The sequence below is a fragment of the Lucilia cuprina genome, chromosome 5 (assembly GCF_022045245.1).
Source record: "Lucilia cuprina isolate Lc7/37 chromosome 5, ASM2204524v1, whole genome shotgun sequence".
NCBI classification, from domain to species: domain Eukaryota; kingdom Metazoa; phylum Arthropoda; class Insecta; order Diptera; family Calliphoridae; genus Lucilia; species Lucilia cuprina.
In genome coordinates this window covers 35,340,803-35,362,427 of record NC_060953.1, presented here as the reverse complement: position 1 = coordinate 35,362,427, position 21,625 = coordinate 35,340,803, and the positions used below count along the sequence as shown (strand labels likewise).

General features: G+C 30.5%; 1 protein-coding gene across 2 annotated transcripts in view; it reads left to right on the top strand.

Moving 5' to 3' along the window:
- The window catches only part of LOC111686525 (unconventional myosin IC), a 39,804-nt gene extending 19,459 nt beyond the window's left edge, over positions 1 to 20,345 (top strand). The window contains exons 2-10 of one of the 2 annotated variants that reach the window (XM_046951568.1): positions 1,281 to 1,330; positions 13,658 to 13,799; positions 13,864 to 13,979; positions 15,756 to 15,826; positions 17,058 to 17,449; positions 17,507 to 19,331; positions 19,524 to 19,956; positions 20,024 to 20,126; positions 20,203 to 20,345. In XM_046951568.1, coding sequence (XP_046807524.1) covers positions 13,674 to 13,799; positions 13,864 to 13,979; positions 15,756 to 15,826; positions 17,058 to 17,449; positions 17,507 to 19,331; positions 19,524 to 19,956; positions 20,024 to 20,126; positions 20,203 to 20,217 — 3,081 coding nt within the window. In that variant the 5' untranslated portion in view covers positions 1,281 to 1,330; positions 13,658 to 13,673 and the 3' untranslated portion in view covers positions 20,218 to 20,345. Of the gene's footprint in view, positions 1 to 1,280; positions 1,331 to 8,836; positions 9,539 to 13,657; positions 13,800 to 13,863; positions 13,980 to 15,755; positions 15,827 to 17,057; positions 17,450 to 17,506; positions 19,332 to 19,523; positions 19,957 to 20,023; positions 20,127 to 20,202 lie in introns of those variants that run through there. The other variant, XM_023448883.2, reaches the window with a different exon arrangement.
- The last annotated feature ends 1,280 nt before the right edge of the window (positions 20,346 to 21,625 follow it).

Here is a 21,625-nt window from a genome sequence, read left to right as displayed (position 1 = left end):
AGATAGATAGATAGATAGATAGATAGATAGATAGATAGATAGATAGATAGATAGATAGATAGATAGATAGATAGATAGATAGATAGATAGATAGATAGATAAATAATTCTGTATTACGAAAATTACACTTACACCTACCCAATATTTATGTACGAATAAGTGTTAACATATTATTAATGACTTCACTTTTATTTTGAATGAATTTTTGATGAAATGTAAGTTAATTTTTCTGCCAAAAACAGAAATGGAAAAAAACGACTTAAAACAATGATCGTTGTAGATAAAAATGTCTTTAATTAGTAAAACAACTAACTGATTAAGTAAAATAAACAAATTAAAGAAATCAAATAAAAACGAATTTAGTTAATGCAGTTACTTTGTTAATGTTTTTATTTTTTTGCTAATTTTTTTATTTATTGTTGAAATAAAATGTTGTGTAAGCTAATTTTAAAATAAAGTTTTATATAAAATTTCTAAATTTTAATATTTAAACAGACACAAGTTAACATAAGCATTGAAACGTGATCAATTCTTTACAGACAGATAAATAACAGTATTTTTTTTCGAAATTTAGAAATAAATTAAAGCGAAAACTAAAATTACATTTCCGAAATAGATTATTTTATTTAATGGAAAGAACAAAATAATTTTATGTATATTGATTGAGTCATATAAAAAAACTCATGGAAAACCAAAATATTTGCATCATTGTTATTTTAAGTCGATATAAACAAAAATTATAATTCATTTTGTTTTTTGTATTTCTGCTTTTTATTCTTTTTTTTGACATAAAATTCTAAATATTTAATTTATCACAAAGTGAATCATGTTTAATGAATTCTTCACTGAAATCCAAAGTTAATGACCAAGCAATTGTTCTTGAAATATTTGTTTTTATTATACATATTTAGATATAAACAAGGAGTGTGTCAAATTTATTAGCAGGAATGCTATACCCTGCAATCAGAACTTAAAAAGAATGTATTCTTTTTAGAATATTTGTATGTATTATGTTCACATATAACAATAAATTTTATTGTTTAAATAAAGAAACACGCACGTTTCATTATTTGAGCGAGTTTTGTCACAATTTTAGATAAATACATAAATAAGCAGGAAATAAGTGGGTTGTACTTATAAATTTAGCTTTATTCTTTTGTCATTCTAAATTTATTAAGTCGATAACTTTTTATTTAGAATATAATTTATATTATCTATTGTATTGATTTGAAAAAATAATCTTTAAAAAAAGTTAAAATCTTTTGTGTTTTATTTTTCAGGTTTTAACCGATCGTGCCAGTTATATTCCAGTTGTGGCATAATATATTAAGTAAGTATAAATTATTAAGAATTAAAACCATGGCATGAGATCTTGCAGCGAGAATGAAGAAATCGCATCAGTAATTGGATTAAAGAAATTATTTAAACTTTCGAAAGGATTTTGTATTACATCCAGAAAGTCAAAAGTTGATGATGGTTGATTAGTTGGAAAACTATTGGTTGTTGCTTTAGTTGCTCTAGTTGTAATCGGAGTTGTCTGTGGTATAGTATTTTCAAAATTGGGCAATTTTGTTTTATATGTGGAACTATATTGATTGTTATTATACATGTTAGACATCACATTATTATTCCACAAATATAATCCTAAAACTGGACTCAGGGTTAAAGCTAAAAACAAATTATTTTTGTTAATTATAAATTAATATAAAAAAAAATAATTTCATTAAACTTGCCCAAAAATATATAAGCCAGCCAATAATAATACTTCATTTTTCTAATACAAATGTTTAACAATAACTAAAATATTATTACGATTTTCTAAAAGCATTTCTTGGCATTTTCCTTTAAATATACACCGCATCTTATAAAATATGTAAATTTAAATCAAATTTTATAGTTTTGAATATAGTTTCACAGTAGTTTATACAAATGCACTTTCCAAATTCTTCTTTTGTTTAGATTTAATTTTATGGCTCACTAGTTATACCCAGTGTGCTTTGCTACCCTAAGAGCAATAAAAATAAAAAACTGCAATAGTATAAACAAATTTTTGTATTTAATTTATATGGAAGTTGCCACGACCCCTAATGCTAGGCCGCCTACTTTTGTTCTAAATAATCATATTAACACTACAGTGGCTTCGACAAAATTTGAGGACTCTAACTGTTTCTTATATTATCTCAAAAATTTAATATTTTCATAATATGGGCGTGGCTCCCCACCCACTTGAAATTTCTTAATCAAAAGTATCCAGACATACAGGAAAACGTTATGAAAATTACAAGGAAATCTGTTCAGCCGTTTAGTAATCTTTAACGTTCAAACATACAAACAAACACACAATTATTTTTATACATATATATAGAAGATATAATGATCCCAGGAAAAAATTACATTGAAAAGTAACGACCACTTCCACGCTCGTTAAAAAAGCATTTGCAATTTTATCATTACTGAAATACTTCTAAGCAATACAAACGATAAGTAGTTATCGTTCCCACGACAATTGGATCTTCGCTCCGGAACGACCCGAGTCATACTCGGCCAAAGATTGTCAACCCAGTGACAGCTGTATCAACCGAAAGTTTTTTCCCCGGAAAAGAACTATCGACCACAGTCGAGCTGTTACAACAACAACATAAGTAGTTAACATTAAAAAGTTTGTTGTTGAGTAAGTACAAGTACCTATTGTTTTTACTCAATAGAAGAAGATCTACTGTTTTTAGCAAACATTTTTCTAAATAAGTTAAATCATATGAATAAGTCCCATCTTCGGAAAAATATTTAAACAAATTTTTTTCTAAATGTCACGACTGATAATTTAAATGAAAAATATTTCCTTAAATCGTTATAAAATAACACTAACGGTATCTTAACGGTAACGGTAGTAGAATTTAAATCTATTTTAATGATAACGTTAGCCAACTTTGATAAGAATTGAAAACTATTTGTATTGGTTCTAATATAGACTTCTTAACCATGTACACATACAAACGAATGTTTTTTAAATAAACTTTGCACCTTTTAGCTTTTCTAATCCATGAATGAAACTTTTTTTAAAAAAATTCTCATTGGAAATTACACCAGACATAGACAATTCAGTACTTTAGTCTTTTTTTCTGAACTTTTTGATATCGCAGAATAGAGTGGAATCCCCAAGACATTTTCGGTACTTTTTCTGTTCAGTTGTCGAATAAGTTTTTGATAGTCTATAAATAATTTAAGTATAGTCCAAATCTAATCTATAGTCTAGTCTTTTATTTAGCCTGTAGTTTAGTCTATAGTCTATAGTCTAGTCTATAGTCTAGTCTATAATCTAGTCTATAGTCGAGTCTATAGTCTAGTCTATAGTCTAGTCTATAGTCTAGTCTATAGTCTAGTCTATAGTCTAGTCTATAGTCTAGTCTATAGTCTAGTCTATAGTCTAGTCTATAGTCTAGTCTATAGCCTAGTCTATAGTCTAGTCTATAGTCTAGTCTATAGTCTAGTCTATAGTCTAGTCTATAGTCTAGTCTATAGTCTAGTCTATAGTCTAGTCTATAGTCTAGTCTATAGTCTAGTCTATAGTCTAGTCTATAGTCTAGTCTATAGTCTAGTCTATAGTCTAGTCTATAGTCTATCTATAGTCTAGTCTATAGTCTAGTCTATAGTCTAGTCTATAGTCTAGTCTATAGTCTAGTCTATAGTCTAGTCTATAGTCTAGTCTATAGTCTAGTCTATAGTCTAGTCTATAGTCTAGTCTATAGTCTAGTCTATAGTCTAGTCTATAGTCTAGTCTATAGTCTAGTCTATAGTCTAGTCTATAGTCTAGTCTATAGTTAGTCTATAGTCTAGTCTATAGTCTAGTCTATAGTCTAGTCTATAGTCTAGTCTATAGTCTAGTCTATAGTCTAGTCTATAGTCTAGTCTATAGTCTAGTCTATAGTCTAGTCTATAGTCTAGTCTATAGTCTAGTCTATAGTCTAGTCTATAGTCTAGTCTATAGTCTAGTCTATAGTCTAGTCTATAGTCTAGTCTATAGTCTAGTCTATAGTCTAGTCTATAGTCTAGTCTATAGTCTAGTCTATAGTCTAGTCTATAGTCTAGTCTATAGTCTAGTCTATAGTCTAGTCTATAGTCTAGTCTATAGTCTAGTCTATAGTCTAGTCTATAGTCTAGTCTATAGTCTAGTCTATAGTCTAGTCTATAGTCTAGTCTATAGTCTAGTCTATAGTCTAGTCTATAGTCTAGTCTATAGTCTAGTCTATAGTCTAGTCTATAGTCTAGTCTATAGTCTAGTCTATAGTCTAGTCTATATAGTCTAGTCTATAGTCTAGTCTATAGTCTAGTCTATAGTTAGTCTATAGTCTAGTCTATAGTCTAGTCTATAGTCTAGTCTATAGTCTAGTCTATAGTCTAGTCTATAGTCTAGTCTATATAGTCTAGTCTATAGTCTAGTCTATAGTCTAGTCTATAGTCTAGTCTATAGTCTAGTCTATAGTATAGTCTATAGTCTAGTCTATAGAGTCTATAGTCTAGTCTATAGTCTAGTCTATAGTCTAGTCTATAGTCTAGTCTATAGTCTAGTCTATAGTCTAGTCTATAGTCTAGTCTATAGTCTAGTCTATAGTCTAGTCTATAGTCTAGTCTATAGTCTAGTCTATAGTCTAGTCTATAGTCTAGTCTATAGTCTAGTCTATAGTCTAGTCTATAGTCTAGTCTATAGTCTAGTCTATAGTCTAGTCTATAGTCTAGTCTATAGTCTAGTCTATAGTCTAGTCTATAGTCTAGTCTATAGTCTAGTCTATAGTCTAGTCTATAGTCTAGTCTATAGTCTAGTCTATAGTCTAGTCTATAGTCTAGTCTATAGTCTAGTCTATGTATAGTCTATAGTCTAGTCTATAGTCTAGTCTAGTCTATAGTCTAGTCTATAGTCTAGTCTATAGTCTAGTCTATAGTCTAGTCTATAGTCTAGTCTATAGTCTAGTCTATAGTCTAGTCTATAGTCTAGTCTATAGTCTAGTCTATAGTCTAGTCTATAGTCTAGTCTATAGTCTAGTCTATAGTCTAGTCTATAGTCTAGTCTATAGTCTAGTCTATAGTCTAGTCTATCTATAGTCTATAGTCTATAGTCTAGTCTATAGTCTAGTCTATAGTCTAGTCTATAGTCTAGTCTATAGTCTAGTCTATAGTCTAGTCTATAGTCTAGTCTATAGTCTAGTCTATAGTCTAGTCTATAGTCTAGTCTATAGTCTAGTCTATAGTCTAGTCTATAGTCTAGTCTATAGTCTAGTCTATAGTCTAGTCTATAGTCTAGTCTATAGTCTAGTCTATAGTCTAGTCTATAGTCTAGTCTATAGTCTAGTCTATAGTCTAGTCTATAGTCTAGTCTATAGTCTAGTCTATAGTCTAGTCTATAGTCTAGTCTATAGTCTAGTCTATAGTCTAGTCTATAGTCTAGTCTATAGTCTAGTCTATAGTCTAGTCTATAGTCTAGTCTATAGTCTAGTCTATAGTCTAGTCTATAGTCTAGTCTATAGTCTAGTCTATAGTCTAGTCTATAGTCTAGTCTATAGTCTAGTCTATAGTCTAGTCTATAGTCTAGTCTATAGTCTAGTCTATAGTCTAGTCTATAGTCTAGTCTATAGTCTAGTCTATAGTCTAGTCTATAGTCTAGTCTATAGTCTAGTCTATAGTCTAGTCTATAGTCTAGTCTATAGTCTAGTCTATAGTCTAGTCTATAGTCTAGTCTATAGTCTAGTCTATAGTCTAGTCTATAGTCTAGTCTATAGTCTAGTCTAGTCTATAGTCTAGTCTATAGTCTAGTCTATAGTCTAGTCTATAGTCTAGTCTATAGTCTAGTCTATAGTCTAGTCTATAGTCTAGTCTATAGTCTAGTCTATAGTCTAGTCTATAGTCTAGTCTATAGTCTAGTCTATAGTCTAGTCTATAGTATAGTCTAGTCTATAGTCTAGTCTATAGTCTAGTCTATAGTCTAGTCTATAGTCTAGTCTATAGTCTAGTCTATAGTCTAGTCTATAGTCTAGTTATCTATCTAGTCTATAGTCTAGTCTATAGTCTAGTCTATAGTCTAGTCTATAGTCTAGTCTATAGTCTAGTCTATAGTCTAGTCTATAGTCTAGTCTATAGTCTAGTCTATAGTCTAGTCTATAGTCTAGTCTATAGTCTAGTCTATAGTCTAGTCTATAGTCTAGTCTATAGTCTAGTCTATAGTCTAGTCTATAGTCTAGTCTATAGTCTAGTCTATAGTCTAGTCTATAGTCTAGTCTATAGTCTAGTCTATAGTCTAGTCTATAGTCTAGTCTATAGTCTAGTCTATAGTCTAGTCTATAGTCTAGTCTATAGTCTAGTCTAGTCTATAGTCTAGTCTATAGTCTAGTCTAGTCTAGTCTATAGTCTAGTCTATAGTCTAGTCTATAGTCTAGTCTATAGTCTAGTCTATAGTCTAGTCTATAGTCTAGTCTATAGTCTAGTCTATAGTCTAGTCTATAGTCTAGTCTATAGTCTAGTCTATAGTCTAGTCTATAGTCTAGTCTATAGTCTAGTCTATAGTCTAGTCTATAGTCTAGTCTATAGTCTAGTCTATAGTCTAGTCTATAGTCTAGTCTATAGTCTAGTCTATAGTCTAGTCTATAGTCTAGTCTATAGTCTAGTCTATAGTCTAGTCTATAGTCTAGTCTATAGTCTAGTCTATAGTCTAGTCTATAGTCTATAGTCTATAGTCTATAGTCTAGTCTATAGTCTAGTCTATAGTCTAGTCTATAGTCTAGTCTATAGTCTAGTCTATAGTCTAGTCTATAGTCTAGTCTATAGTCTAGTCTATAGTCTAGTCTATAGTCTAGTCTATAGTCTAGTCTATAGTCTAGTCTATAGTCTAGTCTATAGTCTAGTCTATAGTCTAGTCTATAGTCTAGTCTATAGTCTAGTCTATAGTCTAGTCTATAGTCTAGTCTATAGTCTAGTCTATAGTCTAGTCTATAGTCTAGTCTATAGTCTAGTCTATAGTCTAGTCTATAGTCTAGTCTATAGTCTAGTCTATAGTCTAGTCTATAGTCTAGTCTATAGTCTAGTCTATAGTCTAGTCTATAGTCTAGTCTAGTCTAGTCTATAGTCTAGTCTATAGTCTAGTCTATAGTCTACTCTATAGTCTAGTCTATAGTCTAGTCTATAGTCTAGTTTATAGTCTAGTCTATAGTCTAGTTTATAGTCTAGTCTATAGTCTAGTGTAGTCTATAGTCTAGTCTATAGTCTAGTGTAGTCTATAGTCTAGTCTATAGTCTAGTCTATAGTCTAGTCTATAGTCTAGTCTATAGTCTAGTCTTTAGTCTAGTCTATAGTCTAGTCTATAGTCTAGTCTATAGTCTAGTCTATAGTCTAGTCTATAGTCTAGTCTATAGTCTAGTCTATAGTCTAGTCTATAGCCTAGTCTATAGTCTAGTCTATAGTCTAGTCTATAGTCTAGTCTATAGTCTAGTCTATAGTCTAGTCTATAGTCTAGTCTATAGTCTAGTCTATAGTCTAGTCTATAGTCTATTCTATAGTCTAGTCTATAGTCTAGTCTATAGTCTATTCTATAGTCTATTCTATAGTCTAGTCTATAGTCTAGTCTATAGTCTAGTCCATGGTAAAAATAAAGAAGGTAGTGTCATTCTCTCTATATTTTTTAAAATTCTATATCTGACATGCTTAAGGATTTTGACGTTTTCAAAAAAATAGTAATACCATATTAATTTAAAATTTTCCCATATATTTGAAGTTTAAGAAAAAATGTAATACATAATTTTCATTCATTTGTTGAAAAATATAAAAACGTTTACTTTTAAATTGGAATTAAAGGGAAGATCTTAATTTTCAAATATTAAAAATGAGTCCCCAACTGCTAAAATACCAACTATTTTTTAAGCAAACATATTTTTAAAGTCCCTACATTACCCAACAAACGACAACAATGGCTAGATATATGTAAAATTTCCGAAGAAGATTTGCAAAAAGAGCCAATGGTATGCTCCGACCATTGCCTTAAAAGTAATATTTCAGTTAATGCAAAACGTGTAAGATTGGATAAAAATACTGTGCCAATGACCACAAGGTAACATTAAAATACTAATTGATCTGCAAACATTGAGTTTTAAGGTATGTATATACATATCTCCGATCACAATCGAATTTTTTTGGAAATAAATCTGATATTTCTAAACTGCTAGTCCAAATAGTCCAAAATAACGTAATAGTACATTATTATTTAAATTGTAAATTTTAAATTACATATTTTTTGTAAAAAATTTCTCGAAAATCAAAATCATTTTTAAGAATGTGGCAACGCTTTATATAATGCTCACAAAAAACTAAACTTCAAAAATCCTTATTTGATAAAAAAATTTTTGATTGACACTACCTTCTTTATTTTTATCATGGTCTAGTCTATAGTCTAGTCTATAGTGTAGACTATAGGCGGATGAATACGTAAATATATTCACTATTGGAGTCTGAAAACCACTTCAATTCTTTCATTAAGGTACAGGGTTTTCTTAAGCCTTTTAATATTTATAAAACTAGAGATTGCCGCCTTTGCTTCTATACCTTTAAAGAGCTCGTAAAAACAATAACAACAATATCTTCTGGTGTAAATAAATTATTTAGCACATTGATAACGAAAAGTAAAAAAAAACACAACAAATAAATTTAACTATGATGCAAATATGTACATATGTGCGTGTGTATGTTTGTGCTTTAAATAAAAATAAATAAAAAAGAACTGATAATGGGCATTGGAAGAAATATTTATTTAAAAATACAAACTACATCTGTAAAATAACAAATCAGTTCTTAAAGAAACGTCATCTAACGCCTTTCTTGAGTCATCCAAGAGTATATGATAAATTCTAGTACTACACGGTGCAAAATTAAGTTTTAAAACAAACATTTGTTATTTGAATTTGTTAAATGTTTTTTTTAATATAAATAATAGAATACTCTCATGATTTAATAAAAATAAAAACTAGAACACATGAAAATAATTGCAATAATAAATTCTCCTCCGCTCGAGTATCTATCGAATACAAACAAACAAATTTTGATGATGTTGATAAGATATTGAACGCAAAAAAAGTAACTTTTATAATAAAAAGTACTTGCACACTCGCAGTTAGTTAGCACAATCATTTAACAACTAAAAGTCAGTTAGTTGTGTGCGTACAATCTTCTAGTCTTGAACATTTACAAACCAAAAAATACCCAAAAATTATAGCGATTGTATTATCTAATCGGTCTTACCAATTATTGTGCCAATGAAAGAACAAATTGCCAAGATAACTTGAGCGAAAATTTATTAACAACAAAAAAAATTTTATGATTAAATATTCGGTTTAATGAAACATTTCGATCCGTTCAAACGTTCAGTGTCTAAAGACGTGCGGATTTAAAACATTTAAACGCGCACATAATCAATTATAACAGATTAATAAAAAGGTCTTAACTGTTATAAAATCCAAACACTTATAAAGACAAAAACAACAAAATAAGGATACAATATGCCAAGGTGAAAAAAATTTAAAATAAATAATAAAAATCTATAAAAAAAACGAAACATTTCTACACTTAAAACTGTGTTTTTGACTAGAAACTAAATAAATCTAATGTTCTAAATTGTTGAAATTACAATTAAACAAGACATTTTGCTCAGTGTTTTTTTTTAAAGTTGTTAACAAAAAATTAGCAAAAACTGTATTTTAACAAATTTTTTTCTTACTTTTTGCTAATACTGTTTAAAAATTAGTTATATAATCCATTAACTAATATATAAGAAATTAATTTTGCCATTGAATTGATTAAAAAAAATCTAATATATAAAAATCCTGATAAAAACTTTATTGCAAAATACATAGTATATATTGATATGTATAGAATCGTTCAAGTGCTAAAATCGTATTAACAAATATTTCCAACTGAAAGATAAGATTATAATTTTTAATCAATTCTTTTGGAAGTAAACTCATTGTAACGGAAATAACAATTAATTACAAGTTTGTCCCTGAAGTCTTGACCATATAATTTTTACCCTTAAACTTTTGTAATCTATTTAAAATAGCCTTCAAAATTATCAAACATAATGATAATTGGCTGACTTAAGATTTTTAAATTTTGGTCAGTTTGAAAACACTTAATTAATGCAACATAGATAAAAGCCAATTATCGTTTTAGTGTCCCTGAGTGTTGTTATTTGTAGTCGGTTTAAAAATTATTTAAAATACCCAATTGAAATATAGTCTGTTAATCATGTTTAATGAGTCCTTAGTAATTAAATCCTATTTAATTCTTTAATGGACGAAAAAGCTCTCTACAATACCTTAGGATCAAATTAGAAAAAATACTTTAACGTTTCGTTTTATTTATAGGAAAAATCGAGCAAAATACATTAACAAGTTGTTCCGATTGTCAAACTATTTTGCTATAGAAGTACTTTCCAGGTTTAGGTTAAGTGGGTTGTTCGTTACTTAGCGAGTTCATTAGGAAGCCTTGTGGCCCATTATGATACCCATATAATTGCTGATCAATTATTTTGAGAGAATGGTTTTCCTTCCTAATCTCTTTTATTATTTGGTTCTTGCGGTTTTCGTGAAACTGATCATGATTACTAGTGACATATTTCAGAGAGTCCAGATCATGGAAAAGAGCTGTACCAAGATGCTCTTGTAGGGCAGGGCAGTCACATAAAAGGTGCTGTACCGATTTCATCTTCCTCTTCATCCAAACAGCTTCTACAGTAGTTGGATAGCCCATACGTTCCGACATATTTTTAAACATACAGTGCCAGTTAGAAGCCTAACCGAGATCTTACTAAGAGACAAAAGAGTCCTAGTTCTATCCGTTGTCAGAGTGGACCGGAGCATTCTAGATATTTTACAAGTAGTGATATTTAATAACCTGAGATCTAATGATTGAATAAGAGCCTTAATTGCTACATGGCTATCCACATATATAGGTATGGTCGAATTTTCGATACATAGTTCCCGGATTCTTCTCGCAGCTGAGTCGATGACATATGTATATCCCTGCCTAAAGGACCAAGCAGGTGTCAGGTAGTACTTTAAAAATAATGTTTAAAAGAGGTGTTAAAATACGTATGCCTAGTATATAGACATGGCTAGATCCTTTGCTAGAACCTTATAAACTCTTTAAGTAAATATTTTTGTTATATGTATGTGTTAGACAAGCAGAGGATAACAATATCGTAATAATTACAATCATTGTTGTTAGTGTGACATCTTGTCACATTCAGAACTAAAGATATCCTACTATCCTTAATTTCAGCATGACATAGTTTTACAACCATAAGTTTGGACAAGTTTGTAATACTATAGTATACCCAGAAGACTTCAACAGGTCCGAAAAAAATTGACCTAGGCTGCAATCCGACCTGTTATGCGTTCCTGCACATGGAAAACTTAGTAGAAATTCAAAAACACAGTTTCAAGATCTTGGTTCCTTAGAATTTCTTAATAATTGTTTCTTATAAATGTAATATCGGGTATAACTTTGCTCCCAAGATATTTGGATCTTATATCAGCAATTTTCACTTGCTTTACATGAGATCAATGTTGAGATTAGATAGACGAACCATAACATTGGCATAATTTAACGATAGTCTTTGTCAACCTCTTATTTAGCTTCTGTAATAACTCACCACTCCCCCATTGTGCATCTTACATGCATTTGGCAATTTACGTATATGAAATTTCGGTCCAGTATACGCAAACTTTACTTAAGTACTTGAACTATCCAATCTCTTGCCATAGTAGTCCCGTTTGGTAATGGGTCAAGCTCAATTTAATCCTGATAAAGAAAAAGGCAATCTATGGTTAGAGTCTATAGAAGGGGTGGATCCAACATCAGGTGAAAACACCATATTGTGTTCTGTATCTACAAATTATCTCATAATGTAAAGACTCAGCTCAGTGAATTCCTGGACCTCTTAAAATCGCTTCCACTGTTTTGGCTCATAGAGGACGTAATTGGTGGTTTGAAGACATAGTTCTTAATTTAATTATTAGACTTATTTCAATTGCCACAAGGACCTACTGTGGCAAGTTGAGCATGTTTAGAGTAAACTTCAACAAGATAAAGGTATTACAACTTTACAACGCCTCAAACAACTCCAACGACACTTCAACCGTAAATCCTTTCGGCATCTCAACAAATACAACTCAGGATCGCTTTCGCCAATCAGATATAAGTATCCAATGGTTCATCTCATTCCAATAGATACAAAATCTGTTACATTATCAACTTAATTCAAACATTTTATTATTCCAAGTTTCCCAAGTTGACCGCAGGACTTTGTCCTGGCTTGTAATTTTTTCGGGATAAGCCAAGTATCCCCTCCTCGCGAATTTGAGTTTAAAACACAGCCACTACATGGATCCTAAATGAACCTCAACCACCTGACGAGCCAGGACATAGTCCTGCGGGCAGCTAGCCATCCGTAGTACCATTATTTTTTATACTTTGATGACATCGTCTGTAATCGGATTCACCTAAACATAAGAACCGCTCTATTGTGAGTTCTGTATGTTTCCAAAATTTTCTTATTATATATTTGAGCGCGTGTACGTGTGAGAGCGCGGGCCTTAATTGTTCAACTAAATTTTACAAATAACAACCCTTTTTTGACCTTATGGAACCCATAATCAAAAAATAATTATTATAAAAGTTATTTTAAAAACTCTGTCCATTTAGAATAACGGATACAAAAATAAGTAACTAAATCGATCCGTAATTTAAGTCCATATATAAGACCTCGATTTTAATGTGCACGTAGTCGTAACTCTCATTAATCTCTTCCCAGAGGCAGAGAGAGCAGAGTCAAAATAGCAATTCTTTTAAAATTGATTTGAAAAATAAATTTTTTCTGTAAGTTAAATTTGAAGGAACACCGATTTTTAATATTTCATTTTATCTGATTACAATTTCATTGAACTTTTAAAAAATGTTGATAACTTTTTAACGAACCGCCGCTATATTTTAGAGGCAAATGAACCAGATTTTTAATTAAGTATAAAAACGACAAATTTATCATTTAAGTTGAACAATTAAAAGACACACCTGTTTATTACAAAAAAATATTTTAGGTGTTTCCAGGAAATTATAGAAAAATTATTTTGAAATTTGTAACTTTTAGAAAATATTTCAATCTACGACATTGTACTAGTATTATGCAGATTTTGCAGGTTTTAAAGGAAATTAAAAAGTTCAATATATTATTATGTTGAGTTGTTTTCTGATAAAGTTATAGCTGATTAAAAAACACATTTCAATCTGATAGGAAATGCTATAAAGCTATTATTAGAGAACGAAACTCTGGAAAAGTATTTATCAAAAAAAAAAAAAAAATACAAAACTTAGACAAAATGGAAACTGAAAACCCTTTTAATTATAATTATTATTAAAAAATGTAATATAAAATTGTAGTTAATAACATAAATTATTCATGAGTAATTTTCGGACAAGGAATATAAACAATTTCCCTGCATTAAATTCGATGGGAGTGAAGAGTAAAACTCATTGCCAAAATGTGAACTCTAAATGCTGTACATTTAAGTGTAATTTTATAAGAGTATAGTTAAATTAATATGCAATTATTGTTTTTTTCTATTTTTAGACCTTCAAAACTAGCCATGGAACGTGGTCTTCACGATCGTGATCGTGTGGGTGTACAAGATTTTGTACTACTCGAAGATTATCAGAGTGAAGAGGCCTTTATTGATAATTTGCGTAAAAGGTTTCAAGAAAACTATATTTATGTAAGTAAATCTAGTTATTATAAACTTTTCTTTATTAAAATTTTTCTTTTATTTACAATTTCAGACCTATATCGGTCAGGTATTGATATCGGTGAATCCTTATATGCAATTACCCATCTATTCTGAGGCTCACATTAAAGAATATAGAAATAAACATTTCTATGAAATACCACCACATATGTAAGTATAAGATTTTTTTCTATTGATAATTGGCATACACAGTGAAAAAGACTGAAAAAATTTCGGTTTTGTAAAGTCCACTTCGAGAGAAGTAACATTTTGTAAATCTATACAGAATTACTGTTACTTTTTAGATGTTAAAGTTATGAATGAGAATTGGAATGTAGTCAAATGTTAGGTAGGTATTGATTTTAAAGTGTTAAATGGTCGTTTTTCCACGCGACGCTTTGTCTCAAGTGGTCTACGATCGTTTGCAATGTTGATTGATATCCCGTTTTAACATCTTCATAAAAACTAAGGTCTATCCTATGGCCTGCAACATTTTTTTTACATTTTGAATGTGAGTTTGGATTCAAAATTGATATTATCGTATCATAAAGTTTGAATAAAACATATTTTAGATGTTATATAGTTCAGGCGCGGATCAACAATGGAGAAAAGGGAAAATACACCAACCCACCCCAAAAACCGAAATTTTTTCTTACAAAATGAGGAAATAGGAAAAAAATATAAGTAAAAAAACAAGTATGAATGTATAGTCTGGCATAGCCGTTCATATGATACCCTACACCAGTCAGTATGTTAAAAATGGGAATTTAAAAAAAATAAAGCATTTGATTTGTTTTTTAACTTTATTTCGGAATATTTTTACTTATTTTTAGCAAAAAAAAATTCTTTTTTACAAGGGGCTCAAGGGGAAATATATGGGCATATCCTTATAAATATTGGTAGAGGAATTCACGTCTACTTTAAAGTTATTTATATACAATTTAAAAGTGTTATTAGTGTTTATAGCTGAACTTTGACCTTCAAGTCATTTTCTGAAGGAAGTTTATATGGGGGCTAGGGTCAAATGAGGTCCAATCATTACAAAAATCTCTAATGTCAATAAAAGTTCTATAAAACCAAGTTTTTCCAACTTTTGCTGACAAAATACAACATTTAACATAATTATGAGTCCAAAGATCATATTCAGGGCGTACGGTTGTATGGGGGCTAGGCGAAATAATGAACCGATTTTATCAATTTTCAATAGGATTCGTCCTTGGGCAAAAAAAAAAGAGTGGGTGCCAAATTATTTTGAAAATTGGGACCTGTACTTTTGGCACAAGGTTAACATGGACAGCCAGACGCACGGACATAGCTTTATCGACTCAGAAAACAATTCTAAGCTGATTGGGTTTAGGACGAATATTTTTGTATGTTTGATTAATAAACTAAATAATGTTGTCTTCGCACCGTTATTATATCTCAGATGTGTAAAAAAAAGTTTATTCAAAGTTTATAAAACGATATATCTAAAACCTGATATGATGGATAAATTGCACTGGAATTGTAACTCTATCTTTTAGAAAAGTGCGGCCTTTTCCTAATTTTGTTGATTTTTATTAAGGTTATTTTAAAATTATATCCGTCTGAACAAAAATACACAACCGGGAGCTCTCAATTACTAAATAGGTTGAAAAAAATACAAAAGCAATGATATAATTACTAAGATCCCTTAGACCTGGTTAACACTGTGAAAATTTTTTAGGAAACTTTTGATTTTTGTGTGTGAGAGAAAGAAATATTAACCATCTCTTTCTCTCATACACAAAATCAAAAGTTTCCCAGTGTAAACCAGGTGTTATTGTAATAGAACTCATTATAAAATAGAAAAAAACCTTGAATGTCTTTGCACTCGTATGTATGTCAATGTTTGTGTCGATCCACTTAAAACTTCTTAAAAAATTATTCCATTAATTTGTTATTCTAACAAAAACTTTATATTTACAGTTTTGCAGTTACTGATAATGCTTTTCGCTCTCTGATTGAAGAAAATAAAGGCCAATGTGTTCTAATCTCCGGTAAGTTAAAATAAAAATGTCCAATCTTGAATACATACTCTAACAAATAAATGATGTTTAGATTTTTTTTGTAAAACGTCAATATTTGTCAAATCTCAATAGATTTCTATGAAAGTTCGTACGTAATAAAAGTTAATAATATCAAGTGTTTAAAATTATTTACGATTATATTTGTTTTAAAGATAACAGAATTTTTTTAGCAACTAACTATAAATATTTTATATTTAGTTAATAAAGAATTTAAAAAAAAACGTCTAATAAGTATTTATGTTATCTAAAAGTTTTTTCATGGGTTGGCGGTATTAAAATGTAAATTTCCAGGAACATGTTAAGAATTCGTCCTAAATTAATTAATTTTAGAATGATTATAATTAGAACAATTTTTAGAAAAATTTAAATAACATTGTCCCTGGGTTTTGACTTTTTTCAAAATTTTATCGATATGTGTTTATGATTACTGTACTAGTTACTTAGGACCAATCTTTAGGTGAATGATTAGGCATTAAAGATGTTTTTGAGTATATAGAATTAGTTAATTTTGTTTGCTAGTTTAAGCGTCTAATAGAGGTGGTTTTAACTTGAGCATCAAATGCAAAAGTGTAAACAGCTGATGCCAAAAAATTAATACAATTTTATAAAAATAAACATTAACATAAAGAGGAACTCCACAATATATTTTTGCTTTAAATTTTGGTTTTCATTAATTTTCATATTACATTAACAATTTTCTTCTTCTTTTTATAAAATATTCATCGTTTTAATAACAAACTGTAACATTTTCTAATGTTTTGTATGGCAACACCGCTTCAATCTTATACTCAAAAACATCAAAAGGGATAAAAAGCAGATTAACTTTATTTGTAGATTAACTAATCTGATTATTCTGATTAAACATTTAAAACAATATTGATTAAAGAAATCAGAAAATTACCTTTTACTCAAAATATTGAGTTTTTCCTCTTCCAAATTCAGTATTTTATTGTTTTTGTTGATACCTAGTGTTTCTATATAACTTAGGTTTAATTGGTCCATAACACATAACACATAAGATAATAAGTAAACTAGGTTTAAACAAAGACTGTAGATTATCTTTATCAGAAAAATATGCCTTTAGAGGGATGAAGCAAGCATTTTGTTTTGAATCTGTTATCGAATGTAGTCAAAATAGATTTTAAGATTTCTATTCGAATTTAAACTCAAATCGAAATAACATATTCACTTATATTTTCAGGCGAAAGTGGTTCGGGTAAGACTGAAGCATCTAAAAAAGTTTTACAATATATTGCTGCCTGTTCGGGCCATCAAAGTACCGTCGAGGGTGTTAAGGACAAATTACTAAAGAGTAATCCAGTGTTGGAAGCTTTCGGCAATGCTAAAACCAATCGTAATGAGAACTCCTCACGTTTTGGCAAATATATGGATATACAATTCGATTTTACTGGTACTCCCATTGGTGGTAACATTTTAAATTATTTATTAGAAAAGTCACGTGTAGTTAATCAAAATTCTGGCGAAAGAAATTTCCACATTTTCTATCAATTATTGGCTGGTGCCAGTGAGGAACAATTAAAGGAATTAATGTTGACTAGATCTTTGAACAACTATGCCTACTTAAGTGATGGCGTAAGTCGCATTTAAACAATTTATAAAATTTTTTTCACATTAGTTTTCTCCTTTTAGGATAAGGGCTTGGTTAAGACCATTGATGATGCTGATAACTTTAAGCAAGTGCAACATGCTATGACTGTCATTGATTTCTCGGCCCATGAACAAAAAGCGGTGTTTAACATTATTGCCAGTGTTTTGCATTTGGGTAATGTGCAATTTGACGAAGAGGAAGGCAAGGCTAAGATTAAGAATTCGGATGTAGTGAAAACGGTAGCCAAACTTTTGGGAGTTGATTTAAATGAGTTAAGTGATGCTTTAACTCATCGCACCATCGATGCCAGAGGTGATGTAGTTACTTCACCCTTAAGTCGCGAAATGGCCATTTATGCTCGTGATGCTTTAGCTAAGGCCGTCTATGATCGTTTGTTCTCTTGGTTGGTGACACGTCTTAACATCTCTCTACAGGCCAAGGACTTGCGTACAGCTCGCAATAATGTTATGGGTATTTTGGATATTTACGGTTTTGAAATTTTCAAAACCAACAGTTTCGAACAATTCTGCATTAATTTCTGTAACGAAAAATTGCAACAATTGTTTATTGAATTGACTCTAAAATCGGAACAGGATGAATATAGACGTGAAGGTATTGAGTGGGTGCCAGTCGAATATTTCGATAATAAAGTTATTTGCAACTTGATTGAAGAGAAACATAAGGGTATTATATCCATATTGGATGAAGAATGTTTGCGTCCAGGCGAACCCACCGACATGACATTCTTGGCTAAATTGACCGATCGTTTGGGTGATCATCCTCACTATTTGTGCCATGAAAAAGCTCCCATACATGTGCAAAAAACTATGGGACGTAACGAGTTCCGTCTAGTTCACTATGCTGGTGATGTGACTTATAATGTCAACAGTTTCTTGGACAAAAACAATGACTTGTTGTTCCGTGATTTGAAGGAAACCATGAGTAAAGCTGATAATAATATTGTGCGTGTTTGTTTCCCTGAGTCAGAATATTTGAATAAAAAGAGACCTGAAACTGCTGTCACCCAGTTCAGAACATCCCTTAACAATTTAATGGACATTTTAATGTGCAAGGAACCTTCTTATATTCGCTGCATCAAACCTAACGATCTTCAATCACCCGGCATATTTAATGACGATCTAGTTTTGCATCAAGTTAAATATTTGGGTCTTATGGAGAACTTACGTGTGCGTAGAGCTGGTTTCGCCTATAGAAGAACTTACGACATGTTCCTTAATCGTTACAAGTGCTTGAGCAAACAAACTTGGCCCAACTACAATGGACCCGCCAAGGAAGGCGTTAAAATTTTGGTTAAGGAACTCAACTACGGTCCTGAAGACTACCGTTTGGGTGAAACTAAACTATTTATACGTTTCCCCAAGACTCTCTTCGATACGGAAGATGCCTTCCAAGAGAAGAAACACGATATTGCTGCGATTTTGCAAGCTCGCTGGAAGGGACGTCAACAACGCAGAAAATACTTGAAATTACGCGAGCAGGTTATCACTCTGCAATCGTTCTGTCGTCGCTATTTGGCCCAGCAAGCGGCCAAGAAACGTCGTGAAGCTGCCGATAAGATACGAGCCTTTATTAAAGGTTTTATCACGCGGAACGATCCACCCAACGGTTACAATGAAAAATTCATTGCCAATACGAAACGTATGTGGCTCTTGAGATTATCTAAAGATTTACCCACAAAAGTTCTTGATATGAGATGGCCTTCGGCTCCCAGTCATTGTCAAGAGGCCTCCACCTATTTGCATCGTTTACATAGATTACATCTGGCACGTAAATATCGTTTAGCTTTATCAGAAGAAAAGAAGAGACAATTTGAATTGAAGGTTTTGGCTGAAAAAGTATTCAAAGGTAAGATATATAAATTGAAGTATATTATATTTCAAGTCTTTATTCTAGAATATAGATCCATTATAGTTCTGTTCAGTTTTAGTTCTGTTCTAGTTTATTATGTGTTCTATTCTAGATCAGTTCTAGTAGTAAAGAATTTTTTCGTCCCATTTATTAACAAACATTAATTCTAAACGTCTATTTAATTTTCAGATAAAAAGAGTAGCTATCCCCAAAGTGTACCTCATTGGTTTAAGACCGATCGCATACCTTCGGAACATAATACTGCCATTAACAACTTCATTGGTAACAATTTCAATGGTGAAACCCTTAAATATTCCTCTTCCTGCATTAAATACGATCGTCACGGTTACAAGTCTCGTGATCGTTTCATACTCCTAAGCAATAAAGCAATTTATGTATTAGACGGCAAGACGTATAAGCAAAAACATCGCTTACCACTTGAGAAGTTAGACTTTGATTTAACTAATCATAGTGATGATTTAATGGTCATACGCATTCCCCTCGATTTGAAAAAAGACAAAGGTGATCTGATCCTGCTCATACCTTACATTATTGAATTCTGCACCTTCATTATTGATACTGTGGGTACGGCTGATGTGCTTAAGATTGTCGAAAGAGATTCGTAAGTTTTAATTGAAGAAATTTTTGAAATAAATAAATTTTAACATTATTTTTCTTCGTTAATACAGTTTGGAGCATAATATGGTTAAGGGTAAATCTGGTGTTATTGATATTCAAACTGGTGGTGGTGAACCAGGTGTAGTACGTGATAAAAGTGGACATCTTGTTGTTGTAAGTATTTATTACTAAAACGTTATATAAATACGGTTCTTTAAATAATTTTAAATATTATTCACTCCCTTTTTAGATTGCTGGCCAATAGTGATGTCAACTTAAAATCGTATAAAAGATTTTACCTAAATTTGTAACCATGGCTTTAAATATAAATTTTTGTTATGTACTATTATTATATTATTTTAAAATAAACGATTTTATGTAAATTTGCTGCTACATCTATTTTGTTTTTAACTTTTTGGAATGGTGAAGTGTTAGATTTTCACCAAAATGTCATCGTAGTCATGTTGGTTAAAAGTCTCATTTATAAAATCACTTTCACATTAAAAATTAACTTGTATAAATTAGGATTAGTAAAATTCTCCTTACACATCCTATAATGCTGTATGCTAACGTGGTCCGAAATCATATTTTTCAAGAGATTTTCGATAAATTTCCTGTACGGACTCTTTTGAATCACCTCCTTTAACTGTTGACATTTTTCACGTTTATACCGATTAATCAAAGACAAATAGATGAGTTGGTTCAATAAAGAATTTTTAACTATATTCTACTTTGGACTTTAGGATAAATATATTACTATCTAAGTTAAAACTTTAGGTAATATCGGAATTATACCGGGCCTCCCTAAATGAGATGGCGAGACATTTGTTAATCATCCTTACCTGAATAACGGTACATGTCAGTTAAGTTGCTGATATTCTGTCGAATTCTGGAACCATGATAACTGCTCTAGATGTACGTAGTGTCGACTCGTGTGGAAACATAAAAACTTACAATACTTAGTAGGTCTGCAGAAGTTGACAAAATGAAGAGAATCGTCGTTATAAGACTTTAGGGCTGATCTCATACTTAACTATGTATATCAAAGTTCATATGTAAAACTCGAATAACCGTTACCGCGATTCATTTATCTGAAACGTAAAACTCTCGAATACAGAGCAAAATCAACGATCTGATTATTTATAAGAGATAATGGCAATGACACTCTACGATATTCTTTTACGAATTTTATGAATTACGAACGTTGAAACCTCTTTCCACAAATGTGTGGTAAAACTGATTGAAATGATAGAACCTAAACACTATTCAAAAATTCGACAAAAAATTTATAAGTTACTAAATTTATACAAACAAAATCGTATAAGAATCAGATCATAATTGTGCTCTTGTTATTACGGCAGTCTGTAAAACCTAAGATTTTCTAAAATTTGATATAAGTTTTAAGTTTTTTTAGTTAGATCATAATCAACCCTTGTATAATTATATAAACCACCTTCTTTAAAAATATATGTACAGTGAATCAATTAAGTAATTTGCCTATGTAAAATTATATAAATTTTTAGCAAAAACTTTATCTGAACAATTATTTTTTAGCAAAATAAAGCAATTTGTTTATTGTATTTTTTAAAGAGTATCTTATATTTTAATTTTCTACCATAAAAAGTAAAATTGTTATATTAATTAAAAAGATTTTTGAAAAAATGTGAACGTAT